We start from the raw sequence: 18,115 nt of genomic DNA, 5'->3' as shown, positions 1-18,115 counted from the left end.
ATTAAAGTTGTCATATTTTCATGATCACACATCTGAGAAGAATTTATGGACCATGAATTGCATGGTTGAAGTCCCTGCTGTAAAGACAGTTGAGCTGAGGCAGTTCTAATAAACTGCTTCGCTGAGCGCAGCTGGATACGCCCGCAGAGGTCCAACCCTGAACAGTTGGGGCAAAAATGGACACAATATTCAAGCTTGATACAGGTCTGAATTTGGATTGTAATTAAATATTTGACATATTATAGGTTTCTGAATGAATGTAGTCAAAGAACTTGAAATTAGTTATATGAATTTAATTTATATTCAATTAAAGATTTCTTGCTGTTGTGCAATACACTGTGCTGTTGCGCAATATTTAGTAAATCTGTTGTCAGACTATAAACAAATAAAGTTCAATTAATTCTCAATGTCAAATTAGAAATTTATGAAAATGTAAAGGGAGCTTACATCAATAGATTTAAACAATTCACCAAAGTTTCATGAGAATTGCTGACAGCATTTTTGAGTTATTGTCGGAAAACTGGAAAATCCCCCCTTTTTTAATGAATAAAACCCCATAACTCAGAAATGATAAATGAAAACTTTATAAAATTCTAAATGGAGCTTACATCAATAGATATAAACAATTCACCAAAGTTTCATAAGAACTGCTGAAAGCAGTTTTGATTTTTTATCCGAAAACTGGAAAATCCCCCTTTTTTATGAATAAAACCCTGTAACTCGAAAACGTAAAATCTAAAATATATAAAAATTGAAAGGGAGCTCATGTCAATAGATATAAACAATTCACCACAATTTCTTGCAAGTTGGTGAAAGCATTCTTGAGTTATTGTCCGAAAACTGGAAAATCCCCCTTTTTTTAATGAATAAAACCCCATAACTCGGAAACGTCAAATCTAAAATTTATAAAAAACGAAAGGGAGCTCACGTCAATAGATATAAACAATTCACCAAAATTTTATGCAAATTGGTTAAAGCATTTTTGAGTTAATGTCCGACATGTTGACGACGGACGGACAGACGGACGGACGGACAGACGGACAACGGTATACCATAATACGTCCCGTAAACGGGCGTATAAAAATGTATGGAGGGTCATACAGGCCATCAAAGAATGGTGGTCGCCATCACGACTACAGGCGGGATTGGGGGCGAAGGGGTTAATGCTATGTGTCAACCATTAGCGGGTATAACAGATGTAAAATGTTGATATCATAAGAGAAAATGTCTGACGCCACATAGCAAAAGTGATTGTTATATGATATCAACAAATCAAGTGTCACAAAATCCAAAATAATGATGAGGTCTAACTTTCATTTTTAACTGCTACTTTTTTTTAAATACTGTATGTTCTTGCCATTTGAACAAAAAAGGTCCATATACAGAAGACTTGAGGACTTCAGGGGTATGTTCTATTTAGTTTACTGTTTTATATTCTATATATATTTTATTTATTTTCTTATTGTCTCTAATGTCATGAACAATTTCTTTAAAATATCATTTGTAACTTATACTTAGTCTTTTTATCTTAGCTGAGAATGACCTGATTCTAGGATAGTAAACACAGGACTCTTGTTCTATACTATTGTACAGCATTCATTGTTTTATCAGTAGCACTATATTTAATCTCCAAGTAGCATTTCCGGTATTTATTTGTTATTTGATAATTATCAAGTGTCCATCGGTCACTAACATTTGTCTTATTTTATTAATCAACAAGTTTTAGCGACAAATATTTGTCAAGTTCTCAGAGATAAAAGGCAATAGTTGTGCAGCCTTGAAACATTTATGTTGAATAATAATTAGATTTACTGATGTCCATACCAGTCTGAGTCTAACATATGTTCAAAATGCATAAGTTTGGGTAAAGTTTTTATTCTACATATTGCTGTCATACTAGTTTCACTTGATTAATAGTTAATTTTTAAAAGATTTAACTATTGAATTATAGTGGATTTTGAAATATTATTACTCATACTTGTAGAAAGTACTACATTCAACCCCTGGCCCCCTTTCCTTTCTAAACACACAAAAAACTAAAGGTGAAATCAGTTTAAATAAATCTCAATTTATATATTTATTGATCAATATCGTCAAATGTACTTTTATATTTTCCAAGACATCAGGTGACTGAGAATCTGTGTATTATAAGATAGTGAGAGATTCCAATAGAGATTCCCTGGTTAACCAATGATACTTCAACACAAATTGTCTCATTTACTTTCTGATTTTTAATCTACTTTACCCTGATCAGCTCTTCATTCTATGGAACATAAAAGTCCTGTTTTTGACAATCTTTTAATTTTCATTGATGATTTAGTAAGTCTCCGTTGATGAGAGAATAATTCTCCTAAACTGTCATTTACAATAACTAATAATGTCAATCAGTTGTTAAGAACACAGGAGACACTGATCCCAACATCCTGGCTATTTACATGGAGTAATATTGTTTATGATGAAGACACCACCCACATGTTAAAAAAAAACCTTTATCATATTGCCTATTGCACTTAAAATTTCCTTACACTGACTTTCTTGGTCAAGTTAATAATCCCTATATAGATGCTCTAAACAGATCTTTGAGAACAGCTTAATGTCATCTTTACTGTAACTTTTTCTGAATAATATGATATTTTTTTTAATTTTCATATTAAGGTGGTGATTTGCCTTATAGATTATTATCAAATATCAACCAAAATGGCAAAAAAGTAGTTGAAACAGTGAATAGACCTAAATGTATAACTAAACAAAAGTCATTGGCATCAGTCAGGGAAGGGGGTCCCCAAGGCTGAGGACATTGACTTTAGTCATTAATAATGTTCACCAAAAATGAAGGCATTTACAACAGAATGGTTTTCAAGTTTAAAAAAGTGTACTATAGATCCTGGTTGGTGATGTAGTAATTATTGATGAGGATAATCATGTTAGCCATCAACAAATCAATAGTTAATTACAGACAGGTGCTTGTTACTAATTTGTGGTAGATCAGTCTAATTATGGAGATCATACATTAAATGATAGGCTCATTATAGGTATACCAAACCAATCTATATACCTTACCAGGAAATAGCTTACTTACATATTACAATAGATATAATGTTAAATGAAGTAAAACACTGCAATATTTAACATCATATGCTTTATTGTCAATTTATTTTCTGCATTCTAGATATCAATGTTCACAAAATGGTTATAACTCAAAACTGAGATATATTACAAAATGTTTGTCTGCTCATATAAATATTACATAATTCTCTATTGACCTTATAATTCATCTATTATCATGAATCAATCTCATTAAAGTTTATACTGCATGAGATAGTCTGTAATGGAATTTTTTTCTGTAATAACAAAGGTAAATTTTAAATTTGTTTTTCAATAATCTGTAAAAAGACTGTGTTCTGTCAATGTAATGTCATAAGGAATCGATGGAGGCATTTTTTCATGGTGTCCTAATAGCGAATAACAAAGAAGCAATAAAATTTACTGTCATAATTGAATGTAGACCAAAAGAACTGAGATCTGCAAGTAACACACTGATTACAAAAAAATACTCAACCGTTTCCGGAAAATAAAAATCGATCAATAATCAGAGAGAAAATACGCTATCAACTAATGCAGGGTAAAAAAATAGCTCAAATAAATGAAGATTTGAGTTATTTTTTTGTTTTTTTTTTAAATACTAAATCATCATTCAAGTCATGGACGAAATTAGACAGTATCCTTTATATGCATTTAACCTATCCATTATGTCTCAGGTCAAATGTGTCATTATGTAGGCTGCATTATGTGTACCTTTCTTGAATTTACATTTTTGAAAATTTACATATTACTTAGTGATGTTTGCTAAAATCGAAATGTAATGAACATCCAACATATAATTTTTATGTGTTATAATGTAACCTGCAGTTGTTGTTGCAATCTGTTACTTAATTAATGTAAAAGTGTTCTATTTCAACTGTGTTAGGATAAAACACCAGTCAACAATTTTCACTTTATGTGTGAATGTATGGGTAAGGGATCAAGGAAATGATAGGGCGGGAAGCGTGAGTCATGGGGAGGGAAGTGGAAGTCAGGGAGCGGAAACCAGGGAAAGAGGGGGAGTACAAATAGGGATATTCTGGGGAAAATTTTTCATCTGGGAGTAAGGGGCGAGGGAACTGGGAGTTGGGAGAGGGAAGTTGGAGTAGATGGGAGGATTGTGGGAGTTGGAGGGTAGGGAAGTGGGTATCAGGGAGCGCCTGTCAACCCCCTCCTACAGGGCACTTCTACATATCCAATCACTGAACCATAGAGCAATCAAAGGTGTTGTGCCTTTTATGACTTGGAGTATTGTCTATTACTGAGCAATCAAAGGTTAATGACACTATTCCATTACTATTTCTTATTACAATGGTACAATTTAATTACTTTTAGTACAACAGTATGGCTTAATTACTTTAACACACACAAGACCTAATGAGATGGGAGCATAAAATATGAAGTCAATTTCAACTTTTCAATTAAAAAAATCCTGATGTTAAAGGATATCATTGATTTTTATAATAATAAAAAGAAATTTCTGGTGAATATCAATGGGTCTATTTTAGGCCATCAATCATGATGCTTGTGCTTAGTAAATGTTGGTTTGGGCTACCAGAAGACAATTTACATAATATTTTGTTTGAACAAATAGAAAATGTTTTCAGGTTAATGTTTTGTCAAGTAAAGCCCTGAAATTGACGATGGTCATCAAAAAGGTTTTCATGGGGTATTTTGTGAAAAGCTCTGGAGTGTGGTAATCGGGAAAGTTTTAATGGTAGTGTATAGTAATAAAGTCTGCTTGATGTTTTTATGGTAGTGTTTTGCGATAAAGTCTGCTTGATGCTTTTATGGTAATGTATTGTAATAAAGTCTGCTTGATGTTTTTATGGTACTGTTTTGTGATAAAGTCTGGTTGATGTTTTTATGATAGTGTTTTGTGATAAAGTCTGGTTGATGTTTTTATGGTAGTGTTTTGTGATAAAGTCTGATTGATGTTTTTATGATAGTGTTTTGTGATAAAGTCTGGTTGATGTTTTTATGGTAATGTTTTGTGATAAAGTCTGGTTGATGTTTTTATGGCAGTGTTTTGTGATAAAGTCTGGTTAATGTTTTTATGATAGTGTTTTGTAATAAAGTCTGCCTGATATTTTTATGGTACTGTTTTGTGATAAAGTCTGGTTGATGTTTTAATGGTAATGTTTTGTGATTAAGTCTGCTTGAAGTTTTTATGATAGTGTTTTGTGATAAAGTCTGGTTGATGTTTTTATGGTAATGTTTTGTGATAAAAGTCTGGCTGATGTTTTTTGAGGAAGATAAATTCTGGTTGGTGGTAATCAGGAAGATTTTTTATAGTATTGTTCTGCTGTTCAGATGCAGTAATATCTATTATATTGTTATAAAAATAAGGAGATGTGGTATGATTTCCAATGAGACAACTATCCACCAGCATTCAAATGATAGACAACTTCAAAGTAAGAACAATTATCAACTGTAAATACACGAAATTTCTGGCCTTCACCTACCATTATAATATCATTTGTTTCATGTGCTTACAACATAAAAATAGACCATGCAATTTTCTGAGGGTGAATTTTTTGTCTAGTTAAAAAGATGAGTATATACAAATAGCCTGGTGAAATACATTTTAAAGGACAAGAGGACTTTGGAAAGGACATTGGGTTAAAAAATGTATTAAATGTAATATCATTCATAATGATGATGATAAGGATGAAGATGATATATACAATAGAAATTAAACTCTCACCTGCAAAGGGATTATAACTCAAACATGATAAGTATATGTCCAAAGCATAATATCATTTTAATACTTTCATAAATATATTTAAAATGAGACAGTTTAACAATTTCTACCATATTAGTTTAAATACTGGTTTTATTTTTGATCTGATCAAAGACATAGACTTGAGTTGGACAAGAATGTTAAACCTTACAGATCAATGACAAATATAATATAACTTGGCAATGATCATCCAAAATACTTACTAAAAATAGACCAAGTGTTACTATAAATAGATCATATCAAGACCTTATCTTAAAGGTCATAATTATTAAATCAGTTAATGAATTAACAATTTGAGCTAAGTACATTAAATTTCCTCAAGTAGATTAAAACTACATGGTCATGTGTGATGATTAACAAAGGTTGTTTAACTGCACTTATATACTGAGAATAATACTATAGCTGCAAAGTTAAATCAATATAGAGCCCCACCTAATGATCAAAAACTATAAGCCTAATCATACATTAGAGGAAAAGGTTAGAAGAATCCAACTCATACTTCACACTAACTACAGTGTCACAGTGACAAGTCATTATAAAATACACTAGGTTACCATACTTCACACTAACTACAGTGTCACAGTCACAAGTCATTATAAAATACACTAGGTTACCATACTTCACACTAACTACAGTGTCACAGTGACAAGTCATTATAAAATACACTAGGTTACCATACTTCACACTAACTACAGTGTCACAGTCACAAGTCATTATAAAATACACTAGGTTACCATACTTCACACTAACTACAGTGTCACAGTGACAAGTCATTATAAAATACACTAGGTTACCATACTTCACACTAACTACAGTGTCACAGTCACAAGTCATTATAAAATACACTAGGTTACCATACTTCACACTAACTACAGTGTCACAGTGACAAGTCATTATAAAATACACTAGGTTACCATACTTCACACTAACTACAGTGTCACAGTGACAAGTCATTATAAAATACACTAGGCTACCATACTTCACACTAACTACAGTGTCACAGTCACAAGTCATTATAAAATACACTAGGTTACCATACTTCACACTAACTACAGTGTCACAGTCACAAGTCATTATAAAATACACTAGGTTACCATACTTCACACTAACTACAGTGTCACAGTGACAAGTCATTATAAAATACACTAGGTTACCATACTTCACACTAACTATAGTGTCACAGTGACAAGTCATTATAAAATACACTAGGTTACCATACTTCACACTAACTACAGTGTCACAGTGACAAGTCATTATAAAATACACTAGGTTACCATACTTCACACTAACTACAGTGTCACAGTGACAAGTCATTATAAAATACACTAGGTTACCATACTTCACACTAACTACAGTGTCACAGTCACAAGTCATTATAAAATACACTAGGTTACCATACTTCACACTAACTACAGTGTCACAGTGACAAGTCATTATAAAATACACTAGGTTACCATACTTCACACTAACTACAGTGTCACAGTCACAAGTCATTATAAAATACACTAGGTTACCATACTTCACACTCATACTTCACACTAACTACAGTGTCACAGTGACAAGTCATTATAAAATACACTAGGTTACCATACTTCACACTAACTACAGTGTCACAGTCACAAGTCATTATAAAATACACTAGGCTACAATACTTCACACTAACTACAGTGTCACAGTGACAAGTCATTATAAAATACACTAGGTTACCATACTTCACACTAACTACAGTGTCACAGTGACAAGTCATTATAAAATACACTAGGCTACCATACTTCACACTAACTACAGTGTCACAGTGACAAGTCATTATAAAATACACTAGGCTACCATACTTCACACTAACTACAGTGTCACAGTGACAAGTCATTATAAAATACACTAGGTTACCATACTTCACACTAACTACAGTGTCACAGTGACAAGTCATTATAAAATACACTAGGCTACCATACTTCACACTAACTACAGTGTCACAGTGACAAGTCATTATAAAATACACTAGGGTACAAGTGTAATAACAGCCATTAAACTTTAAAAAAAGAAACCACAATAAATAAATGTAGACTTTTTTGACAAGAAATTGTTAAGGCCGGTATACACGATAGGACTTGAGTTACTCTAAGAAGTAGTTATTGACTTATTTGTAGATCCTGCCATGCTGATCAATTTTGCTGTTTCCATCTATCTATTATAGATTTTAAGATATTAAGCAATAACGCAAAAAAATGGTAAAAAACCTCATTAAAGGGCAATAACTCTAAAAAGGAGTTGTCTGACAATTTTGGTGAGGATAACCTATATTTGCAGATCTTGTCTTGCAGATCGTTTTTGCTTGTTAAGTTTTCTGTTTATCTATTATAATTTTTGACATAATAGGCAAATTTTTTTTTAAATTGTGAAATTTGTCATTTAAGGACAATAACACCTATAAGAAGTCATCTGACAGTTTTGAAGTTAACGGACAAAAGGTAGAGCTCAACATTCTGAACATTTATGCCCATGTCAGATTTTCTCTATACATAGCGGTTTTCGAAATAATAGGCAATACTTGCATTTTACCCCATTTTCTATTTTTAGCCATGTCGGCCATCTTGGTTGACAAGCGAGGTCATCAGAAACATTTCTTAAACTAGATACCCTAATAATGATTATGGCCAAGTTTATATAAATTTGGCCATGTAGTTTCAGAGGAGAAGATTTTTATAAAAGTTAATGACGAGGGACGACGGACGACAGACGTCGGATGAAGGACGTAAAGTGATGAGAAAAGCTCACTTGGCTATTCGGCCAGGTGAGCTAAAAAACAGTTGACTACACAAATAGAAAATGTTGAAAAACTTAGTTATTTCGATTGACACCTTCTAATGATATGATACACACATTTTTGATGAAAGAAATACCAAACAATATAAAAAATTAATTATCAGTATCAGATGATACCACTAAAACTATACCCAACTTTTTTTAATATGTAATTTTATATTTCACAAATCATTTTATTGTACATGTATATCCCACATTTCATTTGATTGTACATGTAATAATTATCCCACATTTCATTTGATTGTACATGTAATAATTATCCCACATTTCCTTTTACTGTATAAGTATATCCCACATTTCCTTTTATTGTACAAGTATATCCCACATTTTCTTTTATTTTTCATGTATATCCCACATTTCCTTTTATTGTATATGATTATCCCACAATTCCGTTTACTGTACATGTTTACACCACAATTCCTTTTATAATTAATGTATACATCAATTTCTTTTTAATGTACATGTATACCCCCTGGTTTCCTTTTTTTATATACATATTCAACATTTATTTTTTACAGTACATCAATATATCCCACCTTACTTTATTGTTTACCCTACCTTTACCTTTATACATCCAACATCTCCTTTGATCCCCACATCTTCATTTGGATTATAAAATAATTCTTACAATAACTAAATGAGTTTAGTGAAACCAAATGTACAAATAACATTTTATATAAATGAAGTAAAAAATCGTTCAAACCAATTGATAATTTAGAAAACATTAACTCTTCAACATCATAAACAATATATAACAGTAATAAAAGATATATAGATTAATACATGCAGGTTGAAAGCCAAAACCTATTATACTTCTTTGAAAATCATCAGTAAAAAACCTTTTAATAACCATGGTGCCTATTTAATGGATTAGATATTCATAAATTAAACAAAGTGCACTTCATTTTATCCACTCTTTCAAGAAATCAATTTCATGCTTATTTATTACTTAAGCAATTCAATTTTGTTATGTAAATTTCCATGCAGAAATTTTCTCCATTATCAATATTTATAAAGCGAAGCCAAGTAGCAAGTCCTTGCCTGTTAACGTCACTAGATCAATCTCATTGAAAACTGGTTTTACACTTCTCTATAATATTTACACAATATAAATATCTTTTGCTTGTCTACTGTTTATAGATGATCCCAATTTAGCAACTCAGCCGACTGTGCAAGGTGCCTAAATAGACAGTCTATATATACCTCAGCTATTATTGTAGAACCAAAATAGATACTACCAAGATAAATATAACAGTAGTAGTAAATCTATTTCTGTTTTAATCTTTTTACTTTTTATAAACCCATAAAAAGAATATGATTTGTACAGGTTTCTGTTTGCATGTAAAAGGTGTGGAATTATGTACAGTATTACAGGTGTTTTACAGTGTGTTGGAAATTACTGCATTACAGCTACCAACATTTTCTCTTTCAGCCTAAATCATTTTGTTGGAAAGAAGGCTATTTCACATGGAAGGCTTACCATTTCAAAATGTAAAGATTATTTGGTTTTTCAATGAAATTTTTTTTAGGAGCAATTAAAATCAATTACAATTCTTTTTATACATAAATTGTAATGGTTTATGAAAAAAGATGTTCTTGATAAGGATTAACTGAAATCACAGAAATTGGTGTGTTTCCTTTACAGATAAATGTTTGCGGTGAAATCACAGATATTGGTGAGTTTTCTTTAATTCAGTATAGATAAATGTGAGTTCGTATGAAATCATGAAAATTTTCAACCAAAACTGAAATTCCTGGACAACATTTTTGATCATCTGATCGAGAAAGATATGACATGACAATTTCTAAGTAGGATATATACAACATTTAATGAAGTTAAGACAAGGATGAAAACTGGAAAACTGGCTTACTGAGAAATAAAAAAGAAATGTACTTTAAAGTATTGAATTTGAATGGAGAAAATGATGGAAATTGGGTCAAAAAAGATTAAAATTTTTAACTTACACCAAGGAATTAATGTTACACTTATTTCAATATGGAAAAATAAACTCAAATGTCAATATAATTTGACGAAAACTTACTTAACCTCTTACAAACACAGAACATTTGTCTTACCTCTATTGTATTATTATTTCCTTGTTTAGGAAAAAATCCCTCAATGTGTAGAATTCTCAAAAAATCTAAATATAGACTGATAGTAAACACCCAACATACAGGATACATATAGTGTATCTTCCTGTTTGTAATTAAGGGAATTTACGTGCTAACGTCCATACAACCCTACAAGTGTGCAAGGTATTGATTTACTTATTGTCTCTCGAATCACACCTTTACCAAAACGCGTGAAAATAGGGGTATTGATATAAAAATCTATAAATGGTGTTAAACTACAAGAGACTCAGATATAAAAAGTTCGAAATTCAAATAGCATAGTTTCAATTCAAAATGCAAATCGTTTCATGAAACTGAGTTCGTGAAAATATTAGAATTTTAGACTTTAACCCTTAATTGGCATTCACTAAAGCCCGGAATAAGCATTTAGAATGGAAATTGACAATGATAGTGTACAATAAAAATTGATTCGATTGTTTGGTGACAAATGTCGTTATGATACATTGGAGATCAACAGTCATGGATAATGGAAGTTACATGATTCCCAAAGTGTAAATCATTGCTTTCTGTGGTCTCCAAGTTGTCTTACAGTTTTATTATCTTAAATCCCTAAAACAACAGATTAGTGGAGTGAGGTCTTAGTATGTGGGTTACACAGAACTCGTATCCATTACATATATTTACTCCTCATATGTTAACAGAAAAGTAACACCCAATTTATAGTGCCTAAGTGGAACTATGATACTGGTATATAACTATCAAGAAACTGTCAGCAAAAAAGTCCATTATAAAATCCTAACGTGCCCTCTACTCTCTTCTGATTTTTTTCATTTCTTATTTTTTTGGCATTTGAAATTAAATAAATATCAACTTGGAAACTGTTAATAGAAATGGTAAACATTGAAAAGGGAGATTTTCAAGATGACCCTAAATTTTCCAATTGGAATTTGGCATTAAACTTCAACAAACAAGCAAACATATATATTTAACCAAGGATAACACTCAGGTAGCCATGGCCTATCATTTAAAAAAATACAAGTAACTTTCTTTTGATCTTGATAATAGGACTAAGTGAATGCAGGTTATAAACACAGCTTTTTCTCTATAAATCTGTTGGATGTTAGTTATTATATATATATATAGCAACATAAAGATGAAGATTGTGTATTGAAAACATAATTATTCTTATGGGGAATATTAAATAAGAATAAACTATGGTAATAAAGATAAACATACCTGAAGTGATAATCCTTGTCAGTAATTAGTATAGAGTCAAAATATCCACAGAATGGAATACGCAATAACTTCTGCCAAATCTTAACTTGATTGCAAAGTTGCTGAAAATGACTCATCTCAAATGCATCTTTACCTACACAAGACACATGGATAAGAATTGTTACCTTCTCCAAAGGTGTACTGGGGTTCCCCACAGGGGATTTATCTGCTCTAACCCCTGTTAAGACTGAGTTTCTTCATAAAGGAAAATGTACTATCATAATAACAAAGGAATGCAGATACCTAATAGAGGAGACTGAAGAAACTTTGATGTCAGACAGATGTTAAAAGGCAAGAAATAATTATATTTCAGAAAAGAATACTCAGGAGAGAGCAGCATCATGATAGTTCTTCTATGTCAAAGATAATCATGTAAAAAGGCCATTCAAATTCCTAAATATAAATATGAAAATAATAGATAAAACAAAGACAATATTGTTTCTCCAAAACATGAAGCAATGAGTTCTGCACACACATAAATACAGACATGCCACTGACTATTGCTTGTAAATCAGGAAACATAACATTAACTGTATAACTGTATTGCAAAAGTGAAGTGTACTAGATTTCCTACTGTAACAATGGAAACATAATGTAAATCAGATCTGCAGTAAAACCGAATACAGAATATGTATGAAAAGAAATTCAGAGTAAAAGGAACAGCAACCCAACAATATAAAATGGACAAAATAGAATGACCAAATGTTAAGAAATAAAAAAAATGCTTAAATTTGAGTGTCAGGCAAGCCAGATAGTCATGTGGCAAATATTTCAAGCATTTATGTTAAAAATGTGCAATGATTATCTCAGATTTTGCTAGAATCTTCCTAGGTAATGTTTTAGAATACATGTATATTATCACAATCATTAATGTTTCACAACTAATGCACTATTTAATAAAAACAATTAAGATCAATCTGATGAATCAGGAAAAGTATTGACTACACCATAAAACGGTCTACAGTTAACAGCCAAGATCAATTCTTATAGCTTTGTATATCAACATTTATCTAATGAAACTTTCAAAGCTTTTTCAAGTGAATTTGTGTATTTCCAATCAATAACAGTGTCAATATTCATAAACTGAAAACCCAACAACACTGTTTATACATAAATTTTAAATTGACTTTCATGTTCTAATTTTTATGGGACAGTAGAGATCAATTTATTGAGAATAAATGCTGCCAAAGGAATATGAAACAGATACAAATCTTCTTAAAATATGATGAAGCTAATGAACATAGAATTTTTCACATCATATTCATTCCAAAAACCTCTTACTTTAAAATTACTACGTTATTTCAGGTTTTTACTAGAACTTACATTAGATAGAATTTTACTTTAAATTATGATTTTACTATGTAAGGTTTTTATTATGTTAGGTTTTTAATAGATTAAGTTTTTACTACATTTTATTATTAATAAAACAGGTTTTTTCTTTAAACTGATTTTTACTACAACATCAGGGTTTAATTCTACCAAAAAATTAGTAACTTTTTACTGCACCATCTTTTAGGTTCTTAGTAAATTTTTACTACAATATGAGGACTTTAATGCTACAATACGTTTGTATATTATAGTTATTACAACATTTGGATTTCATTACAGCAACAAGTTTTTACTACAAATTCAGGTTTACAAATTTCTAAGTAAGCAACATAGAGAACAAGCAAACATCTTCTTTCTAACTTGAAGTAATCAGTCCTAATGTTTTAAACACAGTAACCAAGACCATTATTCCTAGAGGACACTTTAAACAGTGTATTTATGGAGGTATAAACCCTTTTTCCACCATTTTCTACATTAGGAAATACCTGTACCAAGTCAGGAATATGACAGTTGTATTCCATTCATTTGATGTGTTTGAGCTTTTGATTTTGCCATTTTATAAAGGACTTTCTGTTTTGAATTTCCCTTGAAGTTCTGTATTTTCGTAATTTTACTTTTTCTTATATGATACCCTGTTCTGAAATGTAACTTTGTACTGATAATTAGTGAGAATCTGTTCTACCTAGCAGACAAGTATACCACAAGCAGTCAATTATATATGAAACATTATCCATAGTAAAGATACATCAGATCTGACAAGTGCCTCAGGTTAACCAACTTGTACACATCAATATGCTTCATCAACATCCCTCTTGGCAAGCAGTTACTATCTGTTACATGGTACCATTGTGCACACTCATTTTTCTTACATATCTACCCATTTTCAACCTTTAAGCACTGTGCAATGATATATATTTCTATAGTTCGTTACCAATTTATTATACTTTCTTTGGCTGTAACAAGTTTGAATATTTTTATTTCTGAAAATACACTTTCTTCCACCTAGATTGAACATTTTTTAGGTCTGAAAATTTATTCTGATAAATTCGTTAATCATAATTAAAATTGTCACATCAAATTTCTTGCCTTCCTTATTTTGCTATTGTGATATGTTTCACTAAACAAAGGTTTATCTCCCTTTCTGATAGACAACTGATATTAAAATTAAGCAAAATAACATCATGCAAATATTCCCCCTACATGCCAGCACCTGAAACTACTTTACAATTCAGAATTCCAGTTAAATTAAATATAATGATCATTACAAGATCAGGAAGAGGTAAGAGGAGTAGAAATCTTTGATGAAAAAATTAAATTCAATTGAAATCCTAAAAATTTGAGACCTTTGTTGACACTTTAATGGAGTTATTGTAAATTTAAAATATTTCAAATGACAATAATACAGTACTCACATGACAAGATATAATGGATAGATCTACTAAATATCTATTTATTATGTCACCATTGTATTCCCACAATGTTCTGAGCAATATATCTTAATCCAAATTGTCAGTCTTACCAAGTCTTAGTGTGGACATTCTAGGAAGAAATCAATAAATGACCCAAGTAAAGTATACATCACCTCTTTCCCACTCCCAATTCTCCTAACCCACTGTTTTGTACTGATTACTGACTCTAATTGGATGTATATGTCCTAACCAAATTCCGATTCTTCATTCACAGAGGCTTTTCTTGGAACAAAAATCAATGGAAATCTGATGTTCTCCTCATTAAAATCAACGGGAAAGAAATAAAGCATAGTTGGTGTTAACACTCTTATTTCCGAGCTCAACACCTACACAGTTTACAGAGACTTGTAAATTCATTTTGTCCCTGCAGTGTTTTACGTGGCTTTAGACTGTTATACCACAAAACTAAACACCAAATTACCCCTCGTACTGAAACATTTTGTTCAATTTAGCATCATTTCACCAATCAAATTATGGGATTTTTATCAATGGTTCAATGTCACATGTATTTTTAAATAATTTTCCATTTACAGAACAATGCAATCAACTCGTTCCTACTGATAAAAACAAGCTTAAAATCAATGAAAGAAAAAGGACAGCAACCTAACAGAACAAAAGCCACAGTATAGACATCTAGACATTATATTTTATTGTCTTTTTTTTTACTGAGAAATAAGATTTTGTGATAAATTTCAAATAAGAATTACTCTCTGTCTACTGATCAGACAAAGACATCAATGGAACATAATAAGATCTATTCTATAAAAGTTCTATGCCATAAAAAGTTAAGAGCACACAATACAGTAGTAGGGGCAGATAACCCACCAAAATTTCCAGTGTTGTTATCTCAATGTTGCTAATAACTGAGCCATCAAATAAGAAAGACATGCTGTGTATTTCTATCATCAATGAGTAACAATAAATGACTCTGATTTGTAACACTATGATGTATGGCTGGAATGCCTGCATGGGAATGTAACATCAAGAATTAAGGCAAAGTTGTTTACTACCAAAAAGCTAAATGGGATCTAAATTTGTTTTTCTGATTTTTTTTTGTTAAAATAAGCAGATGGAACTTTTTTGTTTCTTTTGCAATAAATAGTATTTTGCTACCAGAAACAGTTATATCAAAATTGGAAGAAAAAAATTAACAGTTGATATTTTTCTGTTTTGAGGTAATTCTATTTTTTGTCTACACAATTACAGTCTGAGCATTCTCTAACCAATAACTGTATAATTTTGCAAAAAAATATCATAACTTACAACTTGGTGATTAAGGTAAAAGCATTATAAACTTATGAACAATGAACACTTTCCAAAAACAAGCTGAAAATATCTCTTTTCTTTTGAAAGTTGTGTTAATTTTGTTCCAAAAAAGTACTGAAATGTCAAATTTTGTGTTACTTAAATCCAACTTGCTAATATCAGACTTAATACCTTGTAAAGTAAATTTAATGAAGGTCATTTTTTTTCTTGATTGCATATCAAAATTGCCTTAATTTCACTCTTTTTGTTATAATTTCACAAAAAAATCAGCACGAGATCTATTTTACATCTAAGAGGTATATTGAGCTTGCATGCAGTATCACAGTTATAGAGATCTATAAGACAATGCCATCACCTTCAGCTTTAAAGTTTCTAGTGAGTGTCTGCAATTTGGAATAAAAACATTAACACATATACTAATGACTGTCACAGATGCCATCAGTCCATTCCTGAAGCTAAATCAACCTACGTCACTGGGTCTCTGGTGGAGAGTTGTCTCATTTGCAATCATACCACATCTTCTTATTTTTATAATGACTATGGTATCTAATTATAAGGTTTTGGAGCAATGTCATTCGTATTTGTATTCAATGAAATGTTTAACAAAGAAAGATATTAACAATTGGCAATGGTAATATATTATTTCTGATCCTATGAATCAAAGCAGATTTGGGGAATGTATGTCAATGAAACCCAGCAAATAAAAATAACCAATGATATATTTTAAGGACAACAAACAGTCTTTAACAATAGACAGGCGTCTATACAATATATTAAGTTCAAAATTCCTCTCCAATCTAAAAAAAACTGAGAATAAATTTAATCGAAACCTAAGTACTTTAGTGCTAAAGAACAAAAACACTATAACAGGTTTACATAGGTGTCAGTGTGTTGGTTTTTACAAGTATTCAAAAGTGAAAAATGTTGTTCACCTTTCAGACAGATAATTAGTCTTGTGTTTTACATACAACAGGTACAATATGTACTTGTGTTTTCATTTAGAACAGCGTTCCAAACAACTGTTGTGTCACTGATTCTCAAGTCACCATTGATACAATGTAGTGTACACATCAAGGTGACAACTCAACACAAGACCAACAAAGATCACCAATATAAATAAGAGAATAAAAGGAGGGTAAAGTCACCATCGAGATAACAACTGGAACACAATTTTAAAATATAAGTATATTAGTTTAAAAATAACACCATTTTAAATTCTTCCACAATAATAATCTGAAACATAAGAGTAGGCACAAAAATAGGAAGATCTTGGCAACTTAACTGTTGCTTACATACTATTTCTAAGGTGAAATAAAGTCAAAATAAGGAAAGACCTAAAAAACCATTGCAAAAATAAAACTCCACTTTAAACCACTAAACATTATATCCAATCTGGATATTATGTTCAGCTAGAGTAATCATGGCTTAAATATAAACAAATATAAACAAAACAAATACATAAGTTAATCAATACTTACCTCAACACATAAATAGCTTGTTAGTGTTTTAAATCCTTCCAAATATACAAATTGTCACAATCTTCTTATAGATAATGATTTTACAACTTATACCTATATGACATAAAAACACCTGTAATTTATTCTGATCTTACAAGACATAATATGACACTTCACTGTGCTTTGACGTCACCAGCAAGGTCACAAACCAATGGAGCAGCAATGACGAGATTTTAATCCATCTAAGTTTTTTAAAAAAAGGTTTGAGGTATAATATTACAGGTAACCGTAACTGTACAATGATCTCTTAAGAGCAAGGTAACACAGATGTCACACGTCTTACTGACCTGGGAAGAATTCATACAGCTTATTACACAAAGAATATAACTGCAGTCCTGCTGAGGTTAATTTAAAACTAAGATCCTTGTGCAAAGAATTGGAGCAATTTATATCCGTAAAGTTTGTCATAAATTGAATGCTTCAATGAATGATAAAATTGAAGATTAATAAAAAAAAACATTTCCATTTATTTTTTAGGTTTGACAATGTCATTTAAAAATATGTTTCCTGAATAAATTTTTATTTGGTTGACAGAAATT

The 18,115-nt window shown here is 30.9% G+C and overlaps 1 protein-coding gene across 5 annotated transcripts in view; it reads right to left on the bottom strand.

Moving 5' to 3' along the window:
* The window catches only part of LOC127733840 (myocyte-specific enhancer factor 2C-like), a 93,191-nt gene that overhangs the window by 38,513 nt on the left and 36,563 nt on the right, over positions 1 to 18,115 (bottom strand). Inside the window, exon 1 of one of the 5 annotated variants that reach the window (XM_052243246.1) lies at positions 17,538 to 17,722. The exons of 2 other annotated variants lie outside the window; for them this stretch is intronic. Coding sequence is in view for 1 of the 3 variants with exons in the window: in XM_052243242.1 (XP_052099202.1) it covers positions 11,957 to 12,072 (116 nt within the window). In the remaining 2 variants the exon portion in view is untranslated. Of the gene's footprint in view, positions 1 to 10,723; positions 10,864 to 11,956; positions 12,088 to 17,537; positions 17,723 to 18,115 lie in introns of those variants that run through there. 2 more of the 5 variants (XM_052243242.1, XM_052243247.1) reach the window with 2 other exon arrangements.

Source organism: Mytilus californianus, unplaced genomic scaffold (genome assembly GCF_021869535.1).
Source record: "Mytilus californianus isolate M0D057914Y unplaced genomic scaffold, xbMytCali1.0.p SCAF_3, whole genome shotgun sequence".
Classification (NCBI taxonomy): domain Eukaryota; kingdom Metazoa; phylum Mollusca; class Bivalvia; order Mytilida; family Mytilidae; genus Mytilus; species Mytilus californianus.
The sequence above is the reverse complement of the archived record's forward strand: the minus strand, read 5'-3'. Positions and strand labels throughout refer to the sequence as shown.